This window comes from Mastacembelus armatus, chromosome 14 (assembly GCF_900324485.2).
Source record: "Mastacembelus armatus chromosome 14, fMasArm1.2, whole genome shotgun sequence".
Lineage (NCBI taxonomy): Eukaryota > Metazoa > Chordata > Actinopteri > Synbranchiformes > Mastacembelidae > Mastacembelus > Mastacembelus armatus.
This window is the reverse complement of record NC_046646.1, coordinates 11555929-11578320: the sequence shown is the minus strand read 5'-3', so window position 1 is coordinate 11578320 and position 22392 is coordinate 11555929. Positions and strand designations below refer to the sequence as shown.

Here is a 22392-nt window from a genome sequence, read left to right as displayed (position 1 = left end):
CTGATGTTAGCCCCCTGCCCTACTAACCTACAGTATATCCAGAGGACTGGGGCACCGAAGTGCAGCAGAAAAGCACCATCTGCAGGAGATTTGTTTGGAAAAGCAGCTCTGCTAAAGGCTGAAACTGCTGCACACTCTAGCTTACAGTAAACTCACTGAGTTAAGATACATACTGTAACATGGTGTGAGCTTGACAACAGCATGCAGAAATCAAGCTTTGCCTGACTGTTTTTGTCATTGTGTGTTAAAGACACACACTAATATGTGGGCCTATGTAGCAAAGTCATTTATTTCTGAGTCCCACTGCCATTGTATTTAAACATATCCCCAGTAAATCCTCATATTGTGTTTTATGCTTCCAGCTCTAATCCAGTCAGTGATGATGGAGATGACTGATGAGATGGTCACCTGCTCTTCTCACAACATCTTCCCCGTCCCTCAGTTAACGTGGACCATAGAACCTCCCTCTGCACAAGAAGCTCTAGAAAATTCAACCATTAAAACCACAGACCACAAGGGTCTATTCACAGTGGAGAGCACCCTGAGAATTCTGGGTAATCTCCCCAACCATACCTACATCTGCTCTGTTGTGTCGGCAGACAAGACCCAGGAGTGGACTGCCTCTCGGAAAAACCAAGGTGAATTTTGGTGATGTACTGATATACTTTTGATAAACAGTTGATTTCTGACAAATAAAAACAACAGAAACTCTCTTTCAGAGGGTATAACACAAGAGGTGGGTCATCCACTGTCCATCCCATGCATCAGTCCACACAGTCTCCAGAATTTCTCCCTCACCTGGACCTTCACTTCGTCCAGTGACTCCACAGTTATCTTTAGGTATGACAGCAGAAGCAGACAGACCTTTAACCTGTGGGAGGGCCAAGCTGAACTGGACCAGGACCTACTTCTGCAAGGAGATGGCTCTCTTCTGCTTCACAAACCAGACCGTGAGGAACACTCTGGGACATATACCTGCACCTTCTCAGGCCCCCAGAGCAGACACGTCATTCAAACCAAAGTAAACATCACGGTTCCATCAAACAGTGAGTACCAGTCAGTTCTGTTTCTGTGTAGATGTACATCAAAACAAGGAGCGAAAGAATTCACTAAAAGAAATGTGACTTGTTTGTTGTACAGGTGTGGATGAACAGAGTGTGCAGCGGTCGTGGTGGTGCACTGCAGCTTCTGCCGCCTTTGTCTTGTTCACCATCATTGTAGCTTTGCCTCAGTGTGTAAGGCAAAGAGGTATGTGAGGTATCTGTGCTGAAAAGTGATAATGATCAGTGAGGATATAGCTTAACGTCATTTCAATACTGTAAAATATGTTTAATCCAAAACTCACCACCACATTTCACTTAACTTACCTTAAAAACAAATAGAACTGAAGAGCAACGTTGGAAATAATAATGATGCAAATTCACTTCCACAAACTCTCTGAATATGTCACATATGTCAAGTTGTTTACCAACTCACTGGGTGTGTTTTTTCTCCTCCAGGTACACCAATGGAGGCCAGGATTGCTTCACATAGATGCAATGGAGCCGGACTTCACAAAGATCTAAACACCACAGCTTCATACACAATCGTACAACATGGAGTTGAATGCAGAAGAGTGCAACTACAGTTTGAAGTACAGGATGAACAGGGAGGCAGCTCGCCAAAAACAGGAGAAGACTTGGCTTTACCAGCAGATACTAAAACAGGGCAACAAGAAACCCCAATAGGAATACCTGTGGAGGGAAATGACGGGCTGCAATCCATTAGCCTGGAGAGGGACTGATTAGGAAACAATGAGTCTGGCCTTCACATAACGTGAACGTATACAATGTAATGTAATTCAAGTATCTAACAATAAATGAACAAAAAATGAATAAAAAATAACAGTGGTGGATGATACACATACATTTATAACCAAGCTCCAAAGCTTTTAACACTCAGTGTGTGCATGTTTCCCTGCCTTCAAATATAAATGAATGTTACAGGTCAGTGTCTGTACTGTGCTCAGATTTGTCTTAATGAAAAACAACATACAGACTGACATTCTGCTAAGATACCATTATGATCAGATCCTATCATGGTTAATGGCACAAATAAGTAACTAAACACTAACTCAGCAACTTGACTTTTACTGCCATTGCAGCCTTTAAAACAGCTTTTTTTGCACACTAAACATGTTTGGGAATATATTGAAAATATTCTAGTCTTGCTTTTAGAAATGAATGATGGGTTTGAGCATTTATCATCCTGGTTGAAATCTTAAAAAACACTTTTTTGGAAACACACAGAATGTGATTTTGTCATATATCACAAGATGTTCTGGGAATTATGGACCATCCAATGATTTGTCAGAGCTGTTTGATTTATTCTAGATATTTATATCGGATACAGCATTTATTTCACTAGTTCAGTTCATATTTTGCATTTTGTAGGTACCCCGAGGTTTTAATACTGTATGAAGTGGCAGGTATAAAGCCAGACTCTGGTTATTTACCAGAGCAACAGAGGGAGCATAACCATAAAACTCATTAGAAAGAAAAGGTCTGTGCTGCTGATTGTCTCAACTTTGATTTGACGTCCTGACAATTTACCACTGAACACAGAGACATGATTAAATTGTCTGTACAAACAGGACATTTCCTAAAGTTGTCTTGACAAGTGATAGGTAGTTATAGTTACAGGCTCAGTGGCATAACAAGGGGCCAAACAGTTTTGCGGTGTTGAGTGGACCCCTGGCCAACTTTCAAATTAAATTGAATTTAAATGAAAAAGCTGAGTGGACACATATCTGTCACTTTGAGCAGCTAAAGTATGTGAATGTTGAGACAGAGATCAAACTTTGTGTCACTGGGCCAAAAGAGAGATCACAAGTATAAAAGTGTAGGGGCAGGGAGAAAAACATTAGAATAAGAATCAATAATATGGAGCTGTATGATATGTGAAGTTCTTCCGTCCTTGAAGAGAAATCAGCTGAAAAAGGAGTTAGAAAGGCCAAAGTCCAGCTTGAAGAAAACAAACATAACTGATGTACATTTAACTTCAAGCATTTTGACTTTGGCCTCTTTTAACTGGGTGAGATACTTGAGACTTTTCACACTGTGACTCAGCCCTCCCAAAAATTAGCTGATCATATACGCCCATTCCCACAATCCGACACCAAGTGTTCTTCCACCCCCCCCCCCCTACTTTTTCCGTAGCCTTCTCTCAGAATCACGCTACACATGGTTTCAGTGTATAGCTCTGAGAAATGCATACGCAACCGAATGCAAATGCAACAGTATGGAGCAAAAGTTGATGTTTTTACTTTAAAACTCTACCGTTTTTTTTAAAGCACCTTTGGACAGGAAGTAGAATGACATTCCAGCGCTCTGTGACTATTGAATTTTTGTGTTGACAATAAATTTAAAGTGTCCCAGTTTTCAAATTTGACACTCCTGGGATTTATATGTGTTTTACTGGGATTGTAAAAAAAATGAAAGCGAGCGAGAGAGGCAGACAGACGTGTGCATGTGTGTGTTTTTATGACAAAGACCCCGGCTCTGTGTCTGGAAGTAATCATCTCGTCCAGCCTGCGCCCCGCAGCCCCCTCCCTATGATGTAACTGGAGTTTTATGGTTAAAGATTTCAGTGGGAAATCAAGGGATTTTTCCAAAGCAGCTTTTTCATTCATTGTATTCTCCCTACTTGCTTGTTGAGATTTCCATGCTGAAATGTATAATCAGTTAAATATATATATATATATATGTTTACTGAAATATTGATCCAATCACAATATATACTCCATTTAGCAGTTATGACTCTGACTCTGAGGGGATTTTACTCTTTGCCTGTGCAGTGAAGAGGGGGAGTGAGGTTGGCTCTGTTTCAGACACAGCGATGGATGGGGCCTACTCCCGCCTCCACAAACGTCTGAAACAACAATCTAAGCGTCAGCTTTTTTTTGGTACATTTTAAGCACTGATGCCTACTTTGGATTTTTCTTCTATAGAAAAGACTGTGGGAAAACCCCTTTGTGTGAAAAGGACAAAGTCTGATTTTTCTGTTGAACTGATCAGACAGGCAGTAAGTCTGATTTAAAGAGGTTAGTTACATATTGGCAGATTTGTAAGATCTCAGTGTCTCAGTTCTCCACAGTAACAATGATATGACATTGTAGCTTTATTGATCACTGCTCCAAGGTCAGAGGTCAGTATCAATTAGAAATTTTTAAAAAATCTGGATGTCGATGAAATTAAACTGCTAAAGCTTCATTACTACTTTCTGTCCTTTTTTTGCTGCTGATTTTCTACATGCCAGCAGTTCTCCATGTAACCAGAGAGGGGCAGTGACTGGTTCTGAAGCTGAAAAGTAAACACTCTCTCCCCCTCTCTCTCCTGGGGAGGAGAAACTGAGCAGCGCAGAGCTGAGGTGGGAGGGGGGTCTCCTGGCTGAGCCTTTGTCATGGGAAGAGTTTACTCTGCTGTTTCATAGAGAAGGAGCGGACTTAACCTTCCACCACAGACATACGGACAGAAAAAACCTCAGGGCCAACTATGTGACTCGGACAGGCGTCAAAGGTCAGTCGCTTTTCTTTTACACTGATTTTGATTTCAGTCAGTTCTTAAAAGTGCTGTTCTATGAAAAGAGTAATGCTAAAAAAACACTCTGCTGCGTCTTTAGGTTTACAGAAGGTAATGCATTAGTGTTAGTAGCATCACCATGTGCAGAACATTAGAAAACCACCAGTGAAGTGAGTTATATTTGGTTTGTAATTGAGAAATATGCAAAAATGAATGGCTTCTGTCATTGTTATTGCTAAAGTGATTTTTTTTCCACTCATGGTGTTTATCATCATTGACTTTACATTGCTGCAAAATGACTCATCCATAAAAAAAATCCCATGTTTATCAGCAAGTCTTCAGTCTATTGACTAATATTGTGTTTGTGCACAGTTACTATCTGGAATGATGAGAAACCAGTCAATTAAAACTTTAAGTCATTTTTAAGGCAAAAAGCCAAATATTTGGTTGTAGCCTCTTTAAATGGGTGTATTTTCTGCTTCTTTCTGTTTTTACAGTACGTCATTGGCATTTGAACACATCACCTTATAGAACAGACCTTTTTTACTATCTCTGGCAAGTCATGTAATCGTTAGTTGCAACTGTGATAAGTATTTAAGCTAAAAGCATTTTTTTCTTTTCATGGAAATAAACAAAATAAACTCTTTGTCTGGACCATGACTGAGAGTTGGGCAAAAACATTTTGAGCCTTATGTAATGTGAAAGCATTTATCTGCACAGTGTTGCCACACAGAAGATGAAAGCGAGCTTATCAGCGCATGTTTCTTTAACTGTTTACATCTCCCTGAGTGTTTATGATCTGCTCTGATCTGCTGGCCTGTAGTCTGGGTGATTCAGTCTTGCTCCTGACATGAGGCTGGGTCCCCCCCCCCCCCCTTTTTTTTCAAGCGGTCTGGAGAATGAACTCATGCTGATTGATTGTGTGACTGTGTAAAAGGATACCCTACTTCCTGTAGGCCCTCTCTCCAGACAGCAGGATCAGAAAGTCGTAGATCGGCCTTCTCTGTCTTCCTTTGTGGTGTGTGTGTGTGCTATCTGTGGTCGTGTGTGTGTGTGTGTGTGTGTGTGTGTGTGTGTGTGTGAGATTCAGGAACTGTAACATCTGACTTTTAAAATTCCAGTTGTATAACATGAACCAATAATATCCTCACTTTGTTTGATCTTTCTAAATTATGACCTGGAGTGTCCAGGTTTGTTAGTTTTATTTGCTGTATTTATTTATTTTAGCTTTCTTTCTTCTTAAAGGAGAGTGTAACAAACTGCCAAAGAGCCCCAGATGTTCAACACATAGTCATATGTAATCATGAAACAAGCAGCTGAAGCTGAGGAGCTTTTACCTCTGAATACTGGTTTGGTCTTAGTGTCTAAATTTGTACTCAGTCCTCAGTCAGTGGGTTAAAACTTTCAGCATGCAGAGCTTTAGGACACCTCAGGTCATCAGACAGTCCCAGTCCAGCCTGAATCTGTAACTTTGGCAGCTGCATCACTGAGTCTGGGGCTCTGAGGGAATACTTTCGAAGACTTGTCATGGGTTTGGGGCTAAAAGATCTATGAAGGTGCAGAGTTCTGCTTTTCAGACTGTCTTTATTGGTAACACTCAACCAGACATGAAAACTTTCCTCTGGATCTGTTTTCCTACTTAGTCTTTAGCTTTTTTTTTTCTTTCTGTTTAAATATGCACATCTGAAATATCAGCTTGAATTGAAGCATTGTTGTACAGAGTTTTGAAGGATGAGTTGAGGGAGGACAAGGCATGCATTCAACTTCCTGTGATGATCTTTATATCTTTTCTTTCTAGATTAAAATATGCTGCTGTTTGATTTTGCAGGAATATTAGTGTGGAGCAGGAAAGTTGAAGTGACTGATTAGTTTGAAGCAGTTTTGCATGAGGTATAAGTCTTTGTAACAGTATTAGTATCAGTGTAAGAACATGTTTTTTTTCATGTTTGTGAGTTTCATGTTCATTTTTTCACTGTTTTCATCTTCTCAAGGAACAAAGCACACAGTGCCCAGTTACATCCTGCATCCTCAGTCTAAACCAGAGAAAGGAGGTCAGTGTGATGAACAGCATGCTCCCTCAGAGGAGTGCTGTCAGCACACTGGGCTATGGCTCAGGTAAGACAGCTTTCATGAAACGTGTTTTCAATCATATGATTTTATAACTTCATATCCAAACAACAGAGTGAGCTGAATGACAGTAAACTAGATGATTGTAGTTGGCTAAGATCATGTTAGTGGGGATGAGTTTTCCTTAACCTAAAACTACAGCAGCTCTTTTTCCATCGTTTAGTGTTCAAGACTTTAAGGACTTTTAGTCATCACAGCTAAACTTTACTTCTCTAAAATGCTTCTGTCTTCTATTTTCAGTAATGATCAGCAGAAAAATGGAGAAGTTACCGTCTTTATCCCTTTGTGATCAGTGATAAGGGTTTAAATCAGTGGCACAGATCTAAATGACAGTCTAGATCTTATGTTAATAATCAGAAAGATTTATTTGGTCTAACAACTGTAAATTTTGAAGGCCTGCTATTGATTTGTAGTAGTGTATTATGAGTTCAGGCGGTAGACATTCTGTAATGTCATATGAACTGTGTAATTATATGTTTATTCAGTGTCCAGCCATCCATGGGCACCATCCTCACGCTGCTCGCTTGGGTACTTGAAATATTTGGGTGTCCTCAGGGTTTTTTTTTTTTTTTTTTTTTGCAGTTGAGACTTTTATGCATTCTGGCTTGTCTTGGTCCACCAGCATTCTTCCATTTTTAGAAGAAGCTTAACCACTGATTGAGCCAATGTTTGTACTGGGCTCAGAACTGTATGAGTGTACATTCTTCCCTGGTCCCCCTCCCCCCTTACTCAGCATGTGTGATGGCTGAGTTAGTGCTTATTAAAGAAGTTCCATTAAACCTGACTCTGGGATGTTAAAAAAGAAGAACTGACTTCATGCTGTCAACTTTCTCTGTTGTACAGACTGTGTGAAGATTGAGCACAGCAGCAGTGGCTCAGTGGGTGGGACGTTGCTGAGAGGCTCTCGCTCCAAGGCAGAGCTACAGGAACTGATGGAGACACTGCAGCGCAGGAAGAGTGATCTGGAGGCCAGTCTCAGGGCTGCTGAGTGCAGCCGCAAGTATCTCAGTGTGCCGTCAGCTGTTGGACCCCAGTCCACCAGGCCTCTATCAGTCCTCAGCAACAGTGAGCGCCCCCCGTCTGCCCCTAGAAGTTTCTGCTACATGACCAGCAGCAGTGTGCCTCCATCACCTCGCCAGGGTGAACGCCAGCTCAGCTCTAACGGCTTGCCCCGTCATTCCCACTCTCGCCATCAGTCACAGGAAAGTCTGCTCCTCTCTAAAGCCGCAGATGGAAGCTCTTTGCTCTCCTCCTATGGGGAGCCCCTACCTCGTGCTCCCAGGATCAAAAGCGGAGCAGCCAGTGTGCCATCCAGCCCTCGCATGGGCCGCAGGCTCTACTCTCAGGGCAAAGCTGCAGGAGACCCCCGGCAGAGAAAATACTCCACTGGCTCCCTCAACAGCCTGGGGATGCACAGCCGTTCTCTGCCACGGCTTCACAATGCAGCAGACCCACCTCCTTTATCACTGCCATCACGCCACTCAGTGGGTTCCCACAGAGGAGTGGGCTCCGCAGGAGCACGACGGAGTCTGTCCTCCCTGGAGCAGCCACCAGATGTGACGGTACCAGCCAGCATGCCCAGCACCCCCAGGAGGGCCAGTCTGGCCTCTCTGAGCTCCCTGGGGATAGAGATCGATGGGACAGGCTTAGATCTGGGCTTTGGAGAGAGGAGGCTATCCTTTGGGAAGGGTGGGTTGGGTCCAGGACAGAGGGTAGGCAGCATCAGCTCGCTGAATGGAAAAGAGGAGCTGAGAGACTACCACCAGCACCAGAGAGATGAGCGACTCAGGGAGCAGAAAGTGCAGAGACTGGTGAGTTTCTTGTTGAGCCTTATATGATTTTTAAATATACAAGACACTGGTTTCAGAAAGTATTCACTGTTTGCACAGTCCAGTGAAATGTTTTTTTTTTTTTTTTTTTGTAAATTAATTAAAAATCAAACACTAATGTTTCATTTACAAATGTCTTCAGGGGATTTGCTGTTTCATTGTGTAGTGTTTGCTTTCATTTTCTTTGGAGAGTGTTTAGAACTTCAGAACTAAATTGACTGGATATCATATTGAAAGAGACACACCTGTGTATATAAGTTCCTACAGTCCACATAGCAACTCAGGACAAACACCAAGCCGTGAAGTCCAAGGAACTCTGTGATAAAACTGTGGTGAGGCACAGATTAATGGTATAAAACCACTTCTTAAGCTGTGAGTGTTCCCAGGAGCACAGAGCCCTCAGTGATTGGGAAATGGAAGAATTTTGAACCACTAGGACTCTTCTTCGGGTCCATCATCACAATTACTCTAACAGAGCTTCAGAAGGTTTTAGCAGAGAGGGGACAATCTGGCAGAAGGATGACTGTCTTGTCTCAGGAACACTCCATCAATCAAGAGTTTATGTCAGAGTGGTTAGACTGAAGATACTTGGAGTTTCCCAAATACAGAGAGAAATTTAAAGAATATCTGCCCTAGAGATTGTGAGATATGACCTTTCACCTTTCAGCACAATAATAGCCTAAAGCAAACAGCCAAAGTAGCACTGGAATGAATTCATGACATGTATAGAGTGTAGACCGATGTGTAAACATGGCAAATTTATCCATTTTACCAGTATAATAAGGCAAACATGGTAAAGTGTGGATCCTTTGTCCACAGGAATGCCAGCGTCTAGAGACCATTTTGAGCATGTGTACTGAGTTGGGCCAGGTGGAGAGAGAACCAGTGGGTTCAGCTGTTTCTGACCTGCAGAAGATCAATAAGGAGTTGGAGAAGCTGCAGGTGTCAGATGATGAGTCGGTATTCTCAGACTCTCCCAGCAGCAATGCTCTAGAGAATTGCTTCAGAGCCAAAGCCAGAGATTTCCAAGTCTCTGATGAGCAGCAGGTCAGCCAGCGTCAGACGAGCAGCTACAGGGAGGCCAGGTCCCACTCACCTGCTGTCAGCCTGAACAGCAGTGCACCCTCGCCCTCCACCCACCACAGAGCCAAGGTAAGTTTCACCCATTTCAAATTGACATTGAATAATGACTCAATATGAAAAAAATGGGGAATGAAATTAAATCCCAGACAACCAAGTAATGTAATTACTTTACTTATTATAGAATCAATGCATCATTTGAACACGTCAGGTAAATATCATTTATAGAGTACAGCATCATAAATAAGGTGTGATAAATGTATTTGCTATAAAATGTACACTAGTTTCCGCCAAATACTAAAATACTGAGTATTTATAATACAGGAATTGAGGAATTGAAGTGAGTTTTCAGACAGTGTGAGTTTGAGCCAGCATGAACTATAGCAGGGCCCTGAACCATAAGCAGCTAAGATGAATTTTTCATTCATTCACTTTATTATTTACACACACTATGACATGGTCTAGTGTTTGTGGATTTGTCACTGCAAGTGGCCCCTTTCACATTATTGGTATTTATTTTACATGTTGTTGCCACAGTGCGAGTCTTATGGTAGGTGAAGCTGTAGTGAAGCATAATGGGGCACATCCCTCCTGTGGAATGCAGTTTATCACCCTGCTGATAGCTTGTTTATCTTTGTTTGTTTACCCATTGTAACATCAGGGTAAATGATTCCATTTCCAGTTAAATCTGCATTTCCTTTCCTGCATTTCCACAGAAATTTAAAATCTTGCGTATTGTCAGATAAACCTATTATGTGAAGTATTTGGGGAAAAAATAAAATTATGTTTTTAGGGGGTCTTGAATATCTGCAATTTGTATTTGAGTGCAGACATTATCCCCCTGCAATTTTAAAGAACAGCCAGCAGGACTGAAATGTGGTTAATGTGGTACAAAAATTGTACACATAGTGATGGGTTTTTTTTTTTTTTTTTTTTTTTGGTATTTGGTTCAAACTGGATGTGTCTAGATAAAAAGTGGAAACGTGTGGTCTGTTGCATCTCTGAGTCATAAGCTCACTGCATATCCAGGGCATGATAGTCACATATAGAGTGTGCCTACCACAGTATTAGTTGGCTCATAAACCCCTGGTTTAGGTAGATTCCTCAAAATCATCAGGCTTTTCTGAAGTACTGTAAGCGTGTGCTGTTTGTAATTTGTATTTCCTGTTTATGTGGGTTGTTTAGACATAAACAGGCAAATCACAATTGCACAAGACCTCCTCTTCTTTTCTCTCATCAACTCCGAATGTGTTCCAGTGACAAACCTTGCCACGAATAGGTTTAAATTTATAAAATAATAAGATGATAAGATAATAAAAAAAATGTATTAAATAGCTTCCAGCTTCCCGCCAGACCATGCTGAGTTACTGTCTCTGTTATAATGCAGTTTGTTTCCTCCCACTCTGAAGAAGTTCCAACCTAATGGTGTGTCTGGTTTTAATGAAGAAGTCCTAGTTTTGTTTCAGTGCTCAGCCATTCAAACTCTTTAAGGGGGGGGGGTTAGGAAATGACTTTATCCCATGGAGAATTTGTGTGCACGTGTGTGTGTGTGTGTGTTTGTGCGTGTCTGGGTGCGCGTGTCTGCGTGTGTGAGTGAAGAATGCCAGTGTATATGAATGAAAGAATAACGTACATTCTTCTACAAATTAAAAGTCTTTTTTTCTGAGCATAACACACAATTTTCAAATCTACTGAGAGTTCATGGAAATTAGATTTCCACACTGAGACCATCATTTCTGCAGTGCGTCAAATGTGACAGGGGTTTACAGGCTCCAAATACTCTCTCCTCCATCTCTTGCATTCCTCAGAGCAATGTGTGCAAGAAGAAGTGGCACTTACAACCAGCCTGGGAAACAGTAAATCCTAGAATGGCTGGCCACATAAGCCTTTAAACTACTCTGAGCTACTTTAAAGAAAAATACCTGATAATGCAGGATCTCTTGTAGGGATATGAATAAATGTTTCTTGGATGCTGATAGAGTGAAGTATGGGGGAGTGCTTTGGCGTGGCTGGTAGTAGAGTGCACTGATAGAGATTTCCATTACACCAAGGAGAAAAGAATCCTGTTGTCGGTGATCCAGCTCTGGATGATTTAGGACAGCAGCTGCTGTTGTCTAAATAAAAAAAAACACTCATTCTGGCTGGTGAATTATTTCAACTACTAAGTGTACAATATAAAATGATGTAAGTAGCTTCTCGTATTTGTAATGTATGACAAAAAGATGCCCCTGCCAAGAAAAAAAAAACTTATTTGATTATTTAGACCGATCCATGTAGAGCCAAGCATTTATGTGCCTTCCTGGTGTCACCACAGGCCTTGGAGAGCATGCAGCTTAAACAGGAAGTTACGCATATAGAGGAAGAGAGGATTCAAGTTCTGAACAACATAGAGGAGCTGGAGCAGAAGATCAAAGACCTGGACAACCAGATGGAGGAGTCTGTCCGAGAGGTAGAGAGCACAGTGCAGTATATGAACACAGCTGATAAAGCCATGACCTCTTAATTATTCAAGAGTATTTGAGCTGGTGAAGTGATCTACTTAATGCACCATCAGATATCAGAAAAAAACAGTAAATCCACTGAGTAAAAATGAAAATGAATCCAAGGGTGGGGATTCTGCTTTGTGCTGCTGTTTCTTGCAGATGGAGGTGGAGTGTGCTCTGCTGGAAGGGGAACAGGAGTCAGAGATGAGCCAGCTGCAGAGGGAAAAGGAACTTCTAGACCAACTTAAAGAAAAAATGCACCTTGTTGAGAAGACAAGCAACACTGAGAAGCCTCAGGTGAAAATTTGTAAAATGGTCAAAAATTGTAAGCTAAGAATCGCTAAGTAACGCTTCCTTTTACAGTCCCCTAATTACTAAGAATTTCCTTGGTAGATAATGAGAAACTTACAGTATGTGATGGGTAACTACTATAATCTGTTTCTGGGAAACAGATGAGACTTTCTTTTTTAGTCCAGTTTCAACTCACTTACCTAGTAAATAGTTGTGTTTTACTTAGTATAAATATATCTGAGTTATTACCAACATAATCCAGTTACAACTGAAAGGCACTTGATGGGTAACAATTGAAGTTTTTCTTAGTATTTCATCTGTAGTTACACTGTATTTACCTACTTGTTACAGATGGTAGTTACCCATCACATACTGTAAGTTTCCCTTATATTTACCAAGTAAATTCTTAGTAATTAGGGGACCGTAAAAGGAAGCGTTACCATTACCATGGAAGCGTTTCCATGAGAAAATGTTTACAACATCAGACCAAGACAAATGGGATATGCAGCTTGAAAGGCCTCATTATAACGACAACTGTACAAGAGCTAAAACCAAAGAAAGAAAAACTGTTTATCTTCACTCTTTGACTTTCTCACCAGTAATATTTGTCTGATAAACCACTGGGCACCTAAACCAACTGCACTGGATAATACATTCAGTTTATTCTGTATTCTCCACAATTAGCTCATGTTGGCAGTGAACACCAAGACCCACAGAAAACCCAAACATGTCAGTTCTCATTTTTCACTCGCATGGTCTGTTTTTTAAAGTTTTTCCCGATTTGTTTCTTTTTGTGCCTCGATTTTCCTTCTTGACCTTGTTCTGTGTTCTGTAATAATGAATCAGTCCCTTTACTCCCTGTCTCACATTCACAGCTAAGGTATCCTTTAGACTCACATTTGGGATGGGGCCCAAATAGTTACCATGTGTAAAAAAAAAAAAATTTAACGCATCTGACTCCAATTTGGTGGAAAACTAAAACCATTTGAAACCTCACAAAAAAATAAAAGAAGAAAGAAATGAAATTAAACATGCATTTTCAAACTGTTTTATATTACCATGAAGTAGATGGGCTATCAAATATAGTTCTGCAGAAACCCAAACATTTTACATTGCTGTATGGACCATATTACATCTAATGTTATAGTTACTTTCTTGTCTTCCAATTAGATCCTATTTTTAAATAGTGCATTCTAATGTATTCATGTACTTTTACCTCAAAGTCTCGTTTGCCATGTGTCTGTGGTGTTTGTCAGGATGCCGAGGAGCAGGGGAAAAGTTTAGAGGATTTGGAGTTTCAGAAACTGGAGAGAGAAATTAATCAGGATGAGGAGAAAGAGAACCAGAGCCAAGAGCTGCTGCGTGAGATCGCAGAGTGTCAGCGTCTTACTGTCACACGCAAGGTAAAGTACAGCAATTGGCTCTCTGTGAGTATGCATGCAGCATGTAGTGCATGTATATATAACACCGCAGTTAACGCTGGCACTGTATCACTTTGAGTTTTTTTTTCACTCAGGTAGCCACAGGTCAAAAATACTGTGGCTGTTTTTGGAGCACTATACTGTGTGAAAGGCTTAGCTCGGATGGTAGAGCTTATGATAAGAGTTATGATAATTTACATTCACACAATATACATTAAAGGCCTAGTCTAGTTGAAGTTGATGTCATGTATTATAAAATTATTATTGTTAGTATTGCATCTAGTCTAAGAGACAGAATAACAAAAACAGGTGCTGACACATTGTAAACCTTTAAAACGTGTTGTGCGGATCTTTTTAAATTCTTTTCTGGATTTTTTGAATAACTATATTGTGATGTGTTGTTATTAATCTTGCTACAGGCTGTGCATGAAAATAAAGCTGTAAAATTGTGAGATTTGCAGCTGAAAGCATGAACTAATTACAAGAAACAACAATACCAAAAATGGTAAGCATGCAATACTAAAGACCTGAAGAATCATTTCATTGTTTGGTTGAGGGTAAAACCACAGAGATAGCAGGGGGGGAGTGAGAATGTTATATTAATGTGTATTAATGTCACAAAAACCTAACTTCAAAATAAGATTTTGCTTTTGTTCACTGTGCTGCTGCTTCAAAATAAAACACCTCTTTGCTACTAATGTTTGTAAGTTTGTAAGTTAATATAAATTTCCAGATATTGTGTAGTACTAATAGCATTTTTTTTTCTCATAGGAAAGACTAATGACACTGAAGAAACAGTCATCGCAGATTACCTTACAGGCTCAGCAAGAAAGAGAGAACTTCCAAAGAGAGAAAAACAATTTGCTCGTCATGCTTCAGAAGGTAGGAAAATAATTTGCTTTGATATTTTAAAAATTAAATTTTATTTACCTGAGACTACTATCATGATTGCCTGCAGGAGAGAGAAAAACTGGCATCTTTGGAAGGAAAATATGCCGAGTTGTCTGAGGGGCAGACCTTCACTAACAACCCTGTAGCCATCAAAGAGGTAGGATTGAGTTTTTATGAGCTTCTGCTATTTTTATCCTCTTTTATTCTTTGTGATTCCTCTGATTTCTGTCATCGCCGCAGCACTTGCAGTCTCTGAAGGAAAGGAGAAGAAGCAACAAAGAAAACCCCTCCCATGCGAGTGACAGCCTACCTCATAAGAGAAGCCAGCAGTTCCTCACCTCTTACGCCAGATCTCTGGGGCGCACGCTTCCACCCAAGGTCAGTAATGCTTTATATTCTTTAATACAGGTACCATGTAAAGTCAAATATGTTAGGATCAAACTGCCTGTTTCAGTGCTGATAAAAGGTGTTTCTGTTTGTGTGCTACACGTATTCTTCTTATATATTTGTGTTTTATCTTATTTAAAGCTTACTTAATAGTATGGTAAGTGCCTTAAATTAAGAATAATACAGATCTGAAAGCTGGATCTAGCAATGTTGTCTGGTTTAGAGACAGTGGCACTGAGAAAAAGACAGGTGGTAGAGCTGGAGGTAGCAGAGCTGAAGATGTTGAGGTTCTCTCTGGGAGTGATGAGGATGGATAGGATCAGGAATGAGTCCATCAGAGGGACAGCTCATGTTAGATGTTTTGGAGAAAAAGCCAGGGAAACCAGATTGAGATGGTTTGGACATGTTCAGAGGAGGGACAGTGAATACATTGGTAAAAGAATGCTGAGGTTAGAGGAAGACCAAAGAGGAGGTTCTTGGATGTAGTGAAGGAGGACATGAGGATAGTTGGTGTGGGTGAGAAGGATACAGAGGATAGGGTTAAATGGAGGCAGATGATTCACTGTGGCGACCCCTGAAGGGAGCAGCTGAAAGGAAAAGAAGAAGACACATCTGAAAGCTGCATCTTGGAATATTTGGATAAAGCTTTTCTAAACAGATAAAGCCTGGCCTGCAGCTGAGGGGGATTTTATTGCCCTCCTTATTTGCATCCAGAAACATGTGAGCTTTTTGTCCCTTGGGAATGATCCACCCAAACAGGAATTCTCATTTAGTCTTGCCACACCCATCCAGCCCATATAGTACAAATGAGAGAAGCTTGTAGTTGTGTGAAGGTTGTAAAGCCCTGTCGTCATCAGCCTGTCCTGCTGATGTTTACTTGTCCTCAGGCTCACCTGCCTCTGTCCCAAAGCTCCAGCTGTGGCAGTGTCATCCCACAAGGCTTCAGTTTCTCCCCCCGGGACCTGAACACCCGCCGCCTGCCCAAGAGTGAGTCACAGCACCACACTGTTGTGCAAACCTATGTACCTTTTTATAATATGCTGATACAAATTAAAGTGTGTATCTTTCTCTGGTTCAATGAATCACTGTCTCTTGCCCCAGTTGCTGCAGACAAATGTTGTAAAAGTACTGTATGATTACAAGATCCTATCCCACTTGGCCAACTAGTTAATGAATTGTACTATAGCTCTGTTGTTGTGGTTTGACACTTTCAAATTATCCATCCTGACACAATTTGTTACAGTAATAATCTCTTCTGTCGGCAGGCAACAGTCATGCACATGTGAATGAAGACAGAGCGAGAAGAAGTGATTTCTGCAACAGGATGACATCTGAGACTAACGTGTTCCTGGACTCATTCTCTTACAACAGCCAGGCCTCTGATACCATCAGCGTGGACAGCTCTGACAGCCTGGAGACCAGCTTTTCTGCCTGCTCCCCCGACAATATCTCCAGGTCAGAGACAAACAACTGTGATGAACAGGAGAAAAGATCAATTTAAAGAGTTTGGACTGAGCTGATATGTGTGAATGAGAAGAAGATGGGTTGTACTTCCAGAAAAGTTAGAGAGAAAAGAAATTAAGAAGGAGAGATGTTCTGGAGAATTAGAAAAAGAGGAAATGTTTAGTGTTTTCGACAAGGCTGTTGTAGCGAAGGATTGTGCTGATCAGGGAATTTTCACCACTGTGGAGTGTCGGATTAGGAACCGGAGACTGGTATTGGTAGCACTGAACTTTACTGCAGGTTTCAGGGTACATAGACAAAGGCTTCTGATCTATTTCCATCAGTTTAGCCTAATACGGTTTACATACAGCTTGTATGTGTGTGTGTGGTCTAAAACAGAAAAGTAAATAGTATAGCTAAGTACATGGTACATTAGGAATAAATGAAGATGCTAACAATCAAAATACACCAAATAAAGACAAACAGACTAAATCTCTCATCCTAAAATTAACTTAGAACATTCTAATTACCAATTAACACACTAAACAGGCATTACTTATTAATCTAGCAAAGATAACTTAAAGTCTTAACGAGTTAACAATTCACTTACTTTTAGTCACCTACTCAGAAGCAGGAAAGGGTTGCTGTTAACTTGGGAAACTGTCCTGCTCTCTTACTGCATGCAGCTAAACGCCCTCTGCATGCCATAGAGTTCTGTCTAGACTTGCCCCAATTAGTTGCTAGGCGACTAATGAGCTCTCTCTCTCTCTCTCTCTCACGTGAGCGAGGGCCTTTTCTACAGCTGTAATGCTGTAATGTCAGATGGGAGACGACCGTATCCACATGATATCAAGCTGTTCTTATTTCTCACACAGTTACATACATGGTGTCCCATTTATTTATAAATTTTGTAATTATGTTTATGGCAATGGCAGCTCTGGTACGTTGTAATGTCTAAAGTGTATCTAAAAATGTGTTATTACATAAGTCCAACCTCATTGTGATATTAGAATTACCCCTTTTTTCCTGCAGATTTAAACAGAAACCTAAAAACCTGCACATTCATTTTATGTTTGGTATTTGTACAAATGAGTCAAGTTGATTAGCATACTGTTTGTTTCTGGTTTCTGAAAATGTGCTTCTTCTTGTGTTTCATCTTATATCAGTGCTAGTATGTCCAATATGGCAAAGATCGAGGAGATGGAGCGTTTACTCCGAGAGGCCCAGGCTGAGAAGCAGAGACTCCTCGAGCATCGGGTAATGTGCCAAACCACAGCAAAACTCAGTGTATTAAAGGATGTGTGCGTCTTTGACGACAGCTGTAATTTAGTTAATGTGGTGTACTGCAGGAGCGTGAGATGGAGATGCGCAGGCAGGCTCTGGAGGAGGAGCGAAGAAGAAGGGAGGATCTAGAGAAACGACTTCAGGAGGAGACGAGCAGGAGGCAGAAACTTGTAGAGAGAGAGGTGAAGCTCAGGGAGAAACAAAGATCACAGGTATTCAAAATAACAAGATATGTGATGCTTATTTCAGTCGAGTAAAGCCTTTCAGAACTAAGTAATGTACAGTGTACACCTCTAATATAATTTTACTGCTGGTTTTTATAGTCCCGGCTCTTGACACGCTACCTCCCTGTAAGAAAAGACGATTTTGATCTTCATGGCCACATTGAGGCAGCTGGACATAACCCAGATGCTTGCTTCCATCTGGCCATCACTGATAAAACCTGTCGAGGGTTCCTGGTCAAAATGGGCGGTAAGATCAAGACATGGAAGAAACGCTGGTTTGTCTTCGACCAGAATCGCAGGACACTCACCTACTATGCAGGTGAGCACCTCCTTGTGTCAGTTCTCTGTTGAACATGTTTAAAGTTTGCTGCATCCGTGTTGTCATTGTTCAGCTATCCCTGGATACTTTGGATTTTGAGATCAAGCTTTGACCACAGTGTTGTCGGCCCATAAATAGCTCCATTTATATTCTCCACTGCAGACAAACATGAGACCAAGATGAAAGGAGTCATTTACTTCCAAGCCATAGAGGAAGTGTACTATGACCATCTAAAGAATGCACACAAAGTAAGTCTGTTAATATATATAGTCTGCACATGTCCAATTTTTTTTTAATATTGTTGACGTCTATTTGTCCTCTGCTTTTCTCCCTTCTTTAATCTTTCTCCCCACCATAAATGCATCTCCCCTCTATTTTCTATTATTTCACATTTTTCCTCAAAATTACATTTTCATCCGCACCCTAGAGCCCAAACCCCTCTCTGACCTTCAGTGTGAAGACCCACGATCGGGTGTACTACATGGTGGCTCCGTCACCCGAGGCCATGCGTATCTGGATGGATGTTATTGTTACTGGTGCTGAAGGACACATGCATTTCATGGTGTAACTGACCCCAACAGATCATTAGTCCACACCACTAAATTCCTTTGGTAAACATTGTGTCACATGAGAGGATTTATGATGCTCTGCACGCATCAAAATAACAACAAACGCGTTGTGTAGAGCTAAGATGGATGTTCCATTGGGTCAACAAAAAATGAACTTTGGTTTGCAGTTGCAGTATTTTGCAGCCTACAAGGTCAACCCATGCTCAAAGCACACTTTATAATGTAATCATGTATAACAAGTCTAAAGAACTGATATACAGATTTCATAATTAAGCTATGTAGAATTTTTCTTATTTGTTTGTGTATAGCGAGTGGCTGAAACATCACTAAATCCCGCACTTTTCCCCTCTTTATGCAAAATTGCTGCTCTTCTCTCCCAGAATGTTTCAATCAGGGGCACATCTAAATGATCAGATATTAAACATTTCTTACACTTCTAAACTGCAATACACACTTATACTGCTTATTTCTAACGAATGCTTAGATTAAAAAGCTTTCTGTGGCCTTTAATGTGGACTTATTCAACAGTTTACAGTGTGGATGCCGTATGTCCACATCTATTATCTTTGCTTCCTTCTTTTCTTCCATTCTCTCTATTTCCTGTTTAACTCAAATTGAATTTAATTTCAATTGAATGTCAGGTTGCAGGAATGCAAATTTTAATGTTAATTCAGGTTTATTATTACTATTATGTTGCCAGTATTCACATGTAATTGTGCATTTCGATTGCTGCTGCCAGCCTACCAGCACTGAGCTGGTCTTGCCTGCTTTGTGAAGCAGGGTTGAATGTCCACCATCTGTATTATTTCAAACCAGATGCATCAATCTTTGCATCAGTTTCATTCCAATTAGCCTTAATTTGGACTTTTTTTTGCATATGCAAACTTTATTAGTGAAACAAAGATAATTCTAGGCACTTATTTACATTTTATTGTTAATTATTTGTAATTGTTGGCAAATATTTTACTCATCCTAGTAGAAAATTTGCCTAAATGACAGTGATAATGGGTTTTGTACCTACCACTGTGCAGCTATTTCTGCCATCCCGAATAGAGGCTGCAGGCCGGATATGAGGCCATGTTATGCAGCAGTGAGTTTTTTTGTTTTTTTTAATAGTATGTGCTGCATCGTCCACATGTTCACTATACTCAAGCTTGTCAGTGTGTTTTTTCACCAGCAGAGGTCCTCAGTGCAGAGTTGTTGCACTGAAATGATGTAATGCTCCATCTGGTTGGCCCATGCGCACGTAAATAAATGTGCAGTTACTATGTGCATTTATAAGCACAGATATCAAATATAGTAGTAAAGTATATCAAACTTGAATCTTGCTTTTTGAAAGCAAAACAAAAATCATCATATTTAGCATCACATAATGACTTTTATCATTTTTGTTTCATCTCTATATCATTTGACATTAAGCAAAAGTCTGACTGTATTTGATAATGTAAGCTCACTTTAATACAATGACTGACTATTGGTTTGAGGACTGCAGGGCTCGCCGTTTGTCTTCAGTGTTGGTATAGTCCTGCAGAGTGCAGATCTGGCTATGGACAGTCACCAAACTGTTGTTCACTGTATGAGACACAAGCCTTGAAAATTTAAATGCATTTAGTATTTTATATTTTGTATATGAACAATTGTTGACACAATTCTATAGGCCTTTATACTTGATGTGTCATGAATAAATAATTTTGAGTAGGAACATGGTTATTTATTTTGTCTGTTGGATATGATCATTATATTTCCCAGGGCTGTGGATGACTGTGTTTTACAGTAGGTGATAAGTGGACCCATTCTTTGCTGATGTCATAGTGCTAAAAACAAGCTGTATAAATCCCAACAATGAAACAGTGTGTATTTTCCCATGGATATTGAGTATCATTGCATTATTTTTACACTATTATGTAATGTGTCACCATGGGAATCAATACCCTTATTATATAGGCCTGCACAATGTCTCTTTAGTGCAGTGTAACTTGATCTTTTCATCATACCTCTTGAGTTTGTCTTCGCTGTGATGTGTACACATGCTTCAAGACTCTCAGAAATTCAAAAGCAATATTTTCTGGGAATGTTCTGCTATTTATAATATGGTGCAGCCACACATTCCACATTTTTGAGCTTTTTGACAACATATTCATAAAATACATTTCTTATTTTTCTCTTATCTATTTGGATGTCTTCTGCAAATGTTTTAACTCAATTCAATGTAAAACTTTGTGTTATAAGTAATAATTGTATGTCTAATTAGCATGTATTCCATGGGCGTGCTCATTAAGACACTCATTTTTAAACACCTCCTCCTGACGCTCGCAGCTTTTCATTGGTTGACCCAGGTTTGTTGTCATGGAAACTTAGAATAAAGCATGCTAAATTAGGTTGTAAAGAGGCACGTTGTCTCTCCAGAGGCAAAAGCAGACACAAACACATACAGACGTTAGAAAGCCAGGGTGACCTCAGTGCATTATGGGTGCTGTAATTTGTGTAACATATTTGGGGCAAGGGGCTGGCCTTAGAGCCTGTGCAACTGTGTACACACTTGAGCTACAACTTAAAAAAAAGATACCATGAGACAACTTATGCAATAAACTGTTGCTCAAGTCTGTTCCAGCAAGTTTCCTGGTTGTTCTATACTCAAAGCTGTTGTTATTATCACTTATGAAAGTCAAACTGCAGGGTAATCATGTGAATGGGTGTTTGACAAAAGGAAGCATTCACTGAATATGCCTGCTCCAGTTTCTTTGTCAAATCTGCAGGAATCCTATCCTGTAAAAGAGAGCACAGGTTAAGTTATCACAGTGTGAGCCCTCATAACTATCCGGGTCTGTGCTCTGACAGGTGTGATTATTGATCTACATGCTGTTTTTTAAAACTTTTTAGTTCCACCTTGCTGATGTTAGTAAAAAGCAAACATGTGTTGTGTCTGCACCTCAGGGGGAAACTGTTCCTCTCTCAGGGAGATGGTTTTACCCTCTGTAGTCTGCACCTGATGTGGTGAAATCCTCATGTCTTTCTTGGGCAAAGGATGATCCTCTCATCTCAGCTTGCAGCCTCTGGCTTCTTAAAGTAAACAGAGGTCTTTTTGTGCCACTTCTGCAATTTACCCGCATCCTTTAGTCCTTATACCTATCCCCATTCTTTTAAGTTTTTACTGCCATGTTTTTACTGAGTTGTAGTTCACTCCAGCCTTTTATGTTCAAATTATGCTTTTTTTTTTTTTTTTTGTGATATTAAGTGTCCAAATCAAATGATCTACTTCCTCTGAGGGGGGAATTATTTCAGCTCTAAAAATAGTAATGACACACATTCCCAAACCCTTTTCCTGATAATAAGGTATGCATGTTAAGCGTTTTCCCTTGCAGCTGATTGGCTGGCTTGTCCTGACATTCGTGTGCTCAGTATTCAGGTCAGTGAGCTTGGAGTGTGGATGATTCTGGACTGATGCTCTTATGGGGACACTGGATCCAGACTGTAGTAAGACAGTG

General features: G+C 40.4%; 1 protein-coding gene across 1 annotated transcript; it reads left to right on the top strand.

Annotated features, from left to right (window-relative positions):
* Window positions 1-4425: 4425 nt before the first annotated feature.
* Window positions 4426-20609, top strand: LOC113143624 (pleckstrin homology-like domain family B member 2). The gene is given in 17 exon segments (XM_026329405.1): window positions 4426-4556; window positions 6551-6674; window positions 7530-8497; window positions 9335-9667; window positions 11910-12044; window positions 12238-12375; window positions 13626-13772; window positions 14562-14672; window positions 14749-14905; window positions 14908-15059; window positions 15956-16055; window positions 16334-16523; window positions 17678-17768; window positions 17861-18007; window positions 18119-18338; window positions 18501-18586; window positions 18766-20609. Coding segments are annotated over 16 exon segments (3171 nt in total). The 5' UTR covers window positions 4426-4556; window positions 6551-6619; the 3' UTR covers window positions 18907-20609.
* The last annotated feature ends 1783 nt before the right edge of the window (window positions 20610-22392 follow it).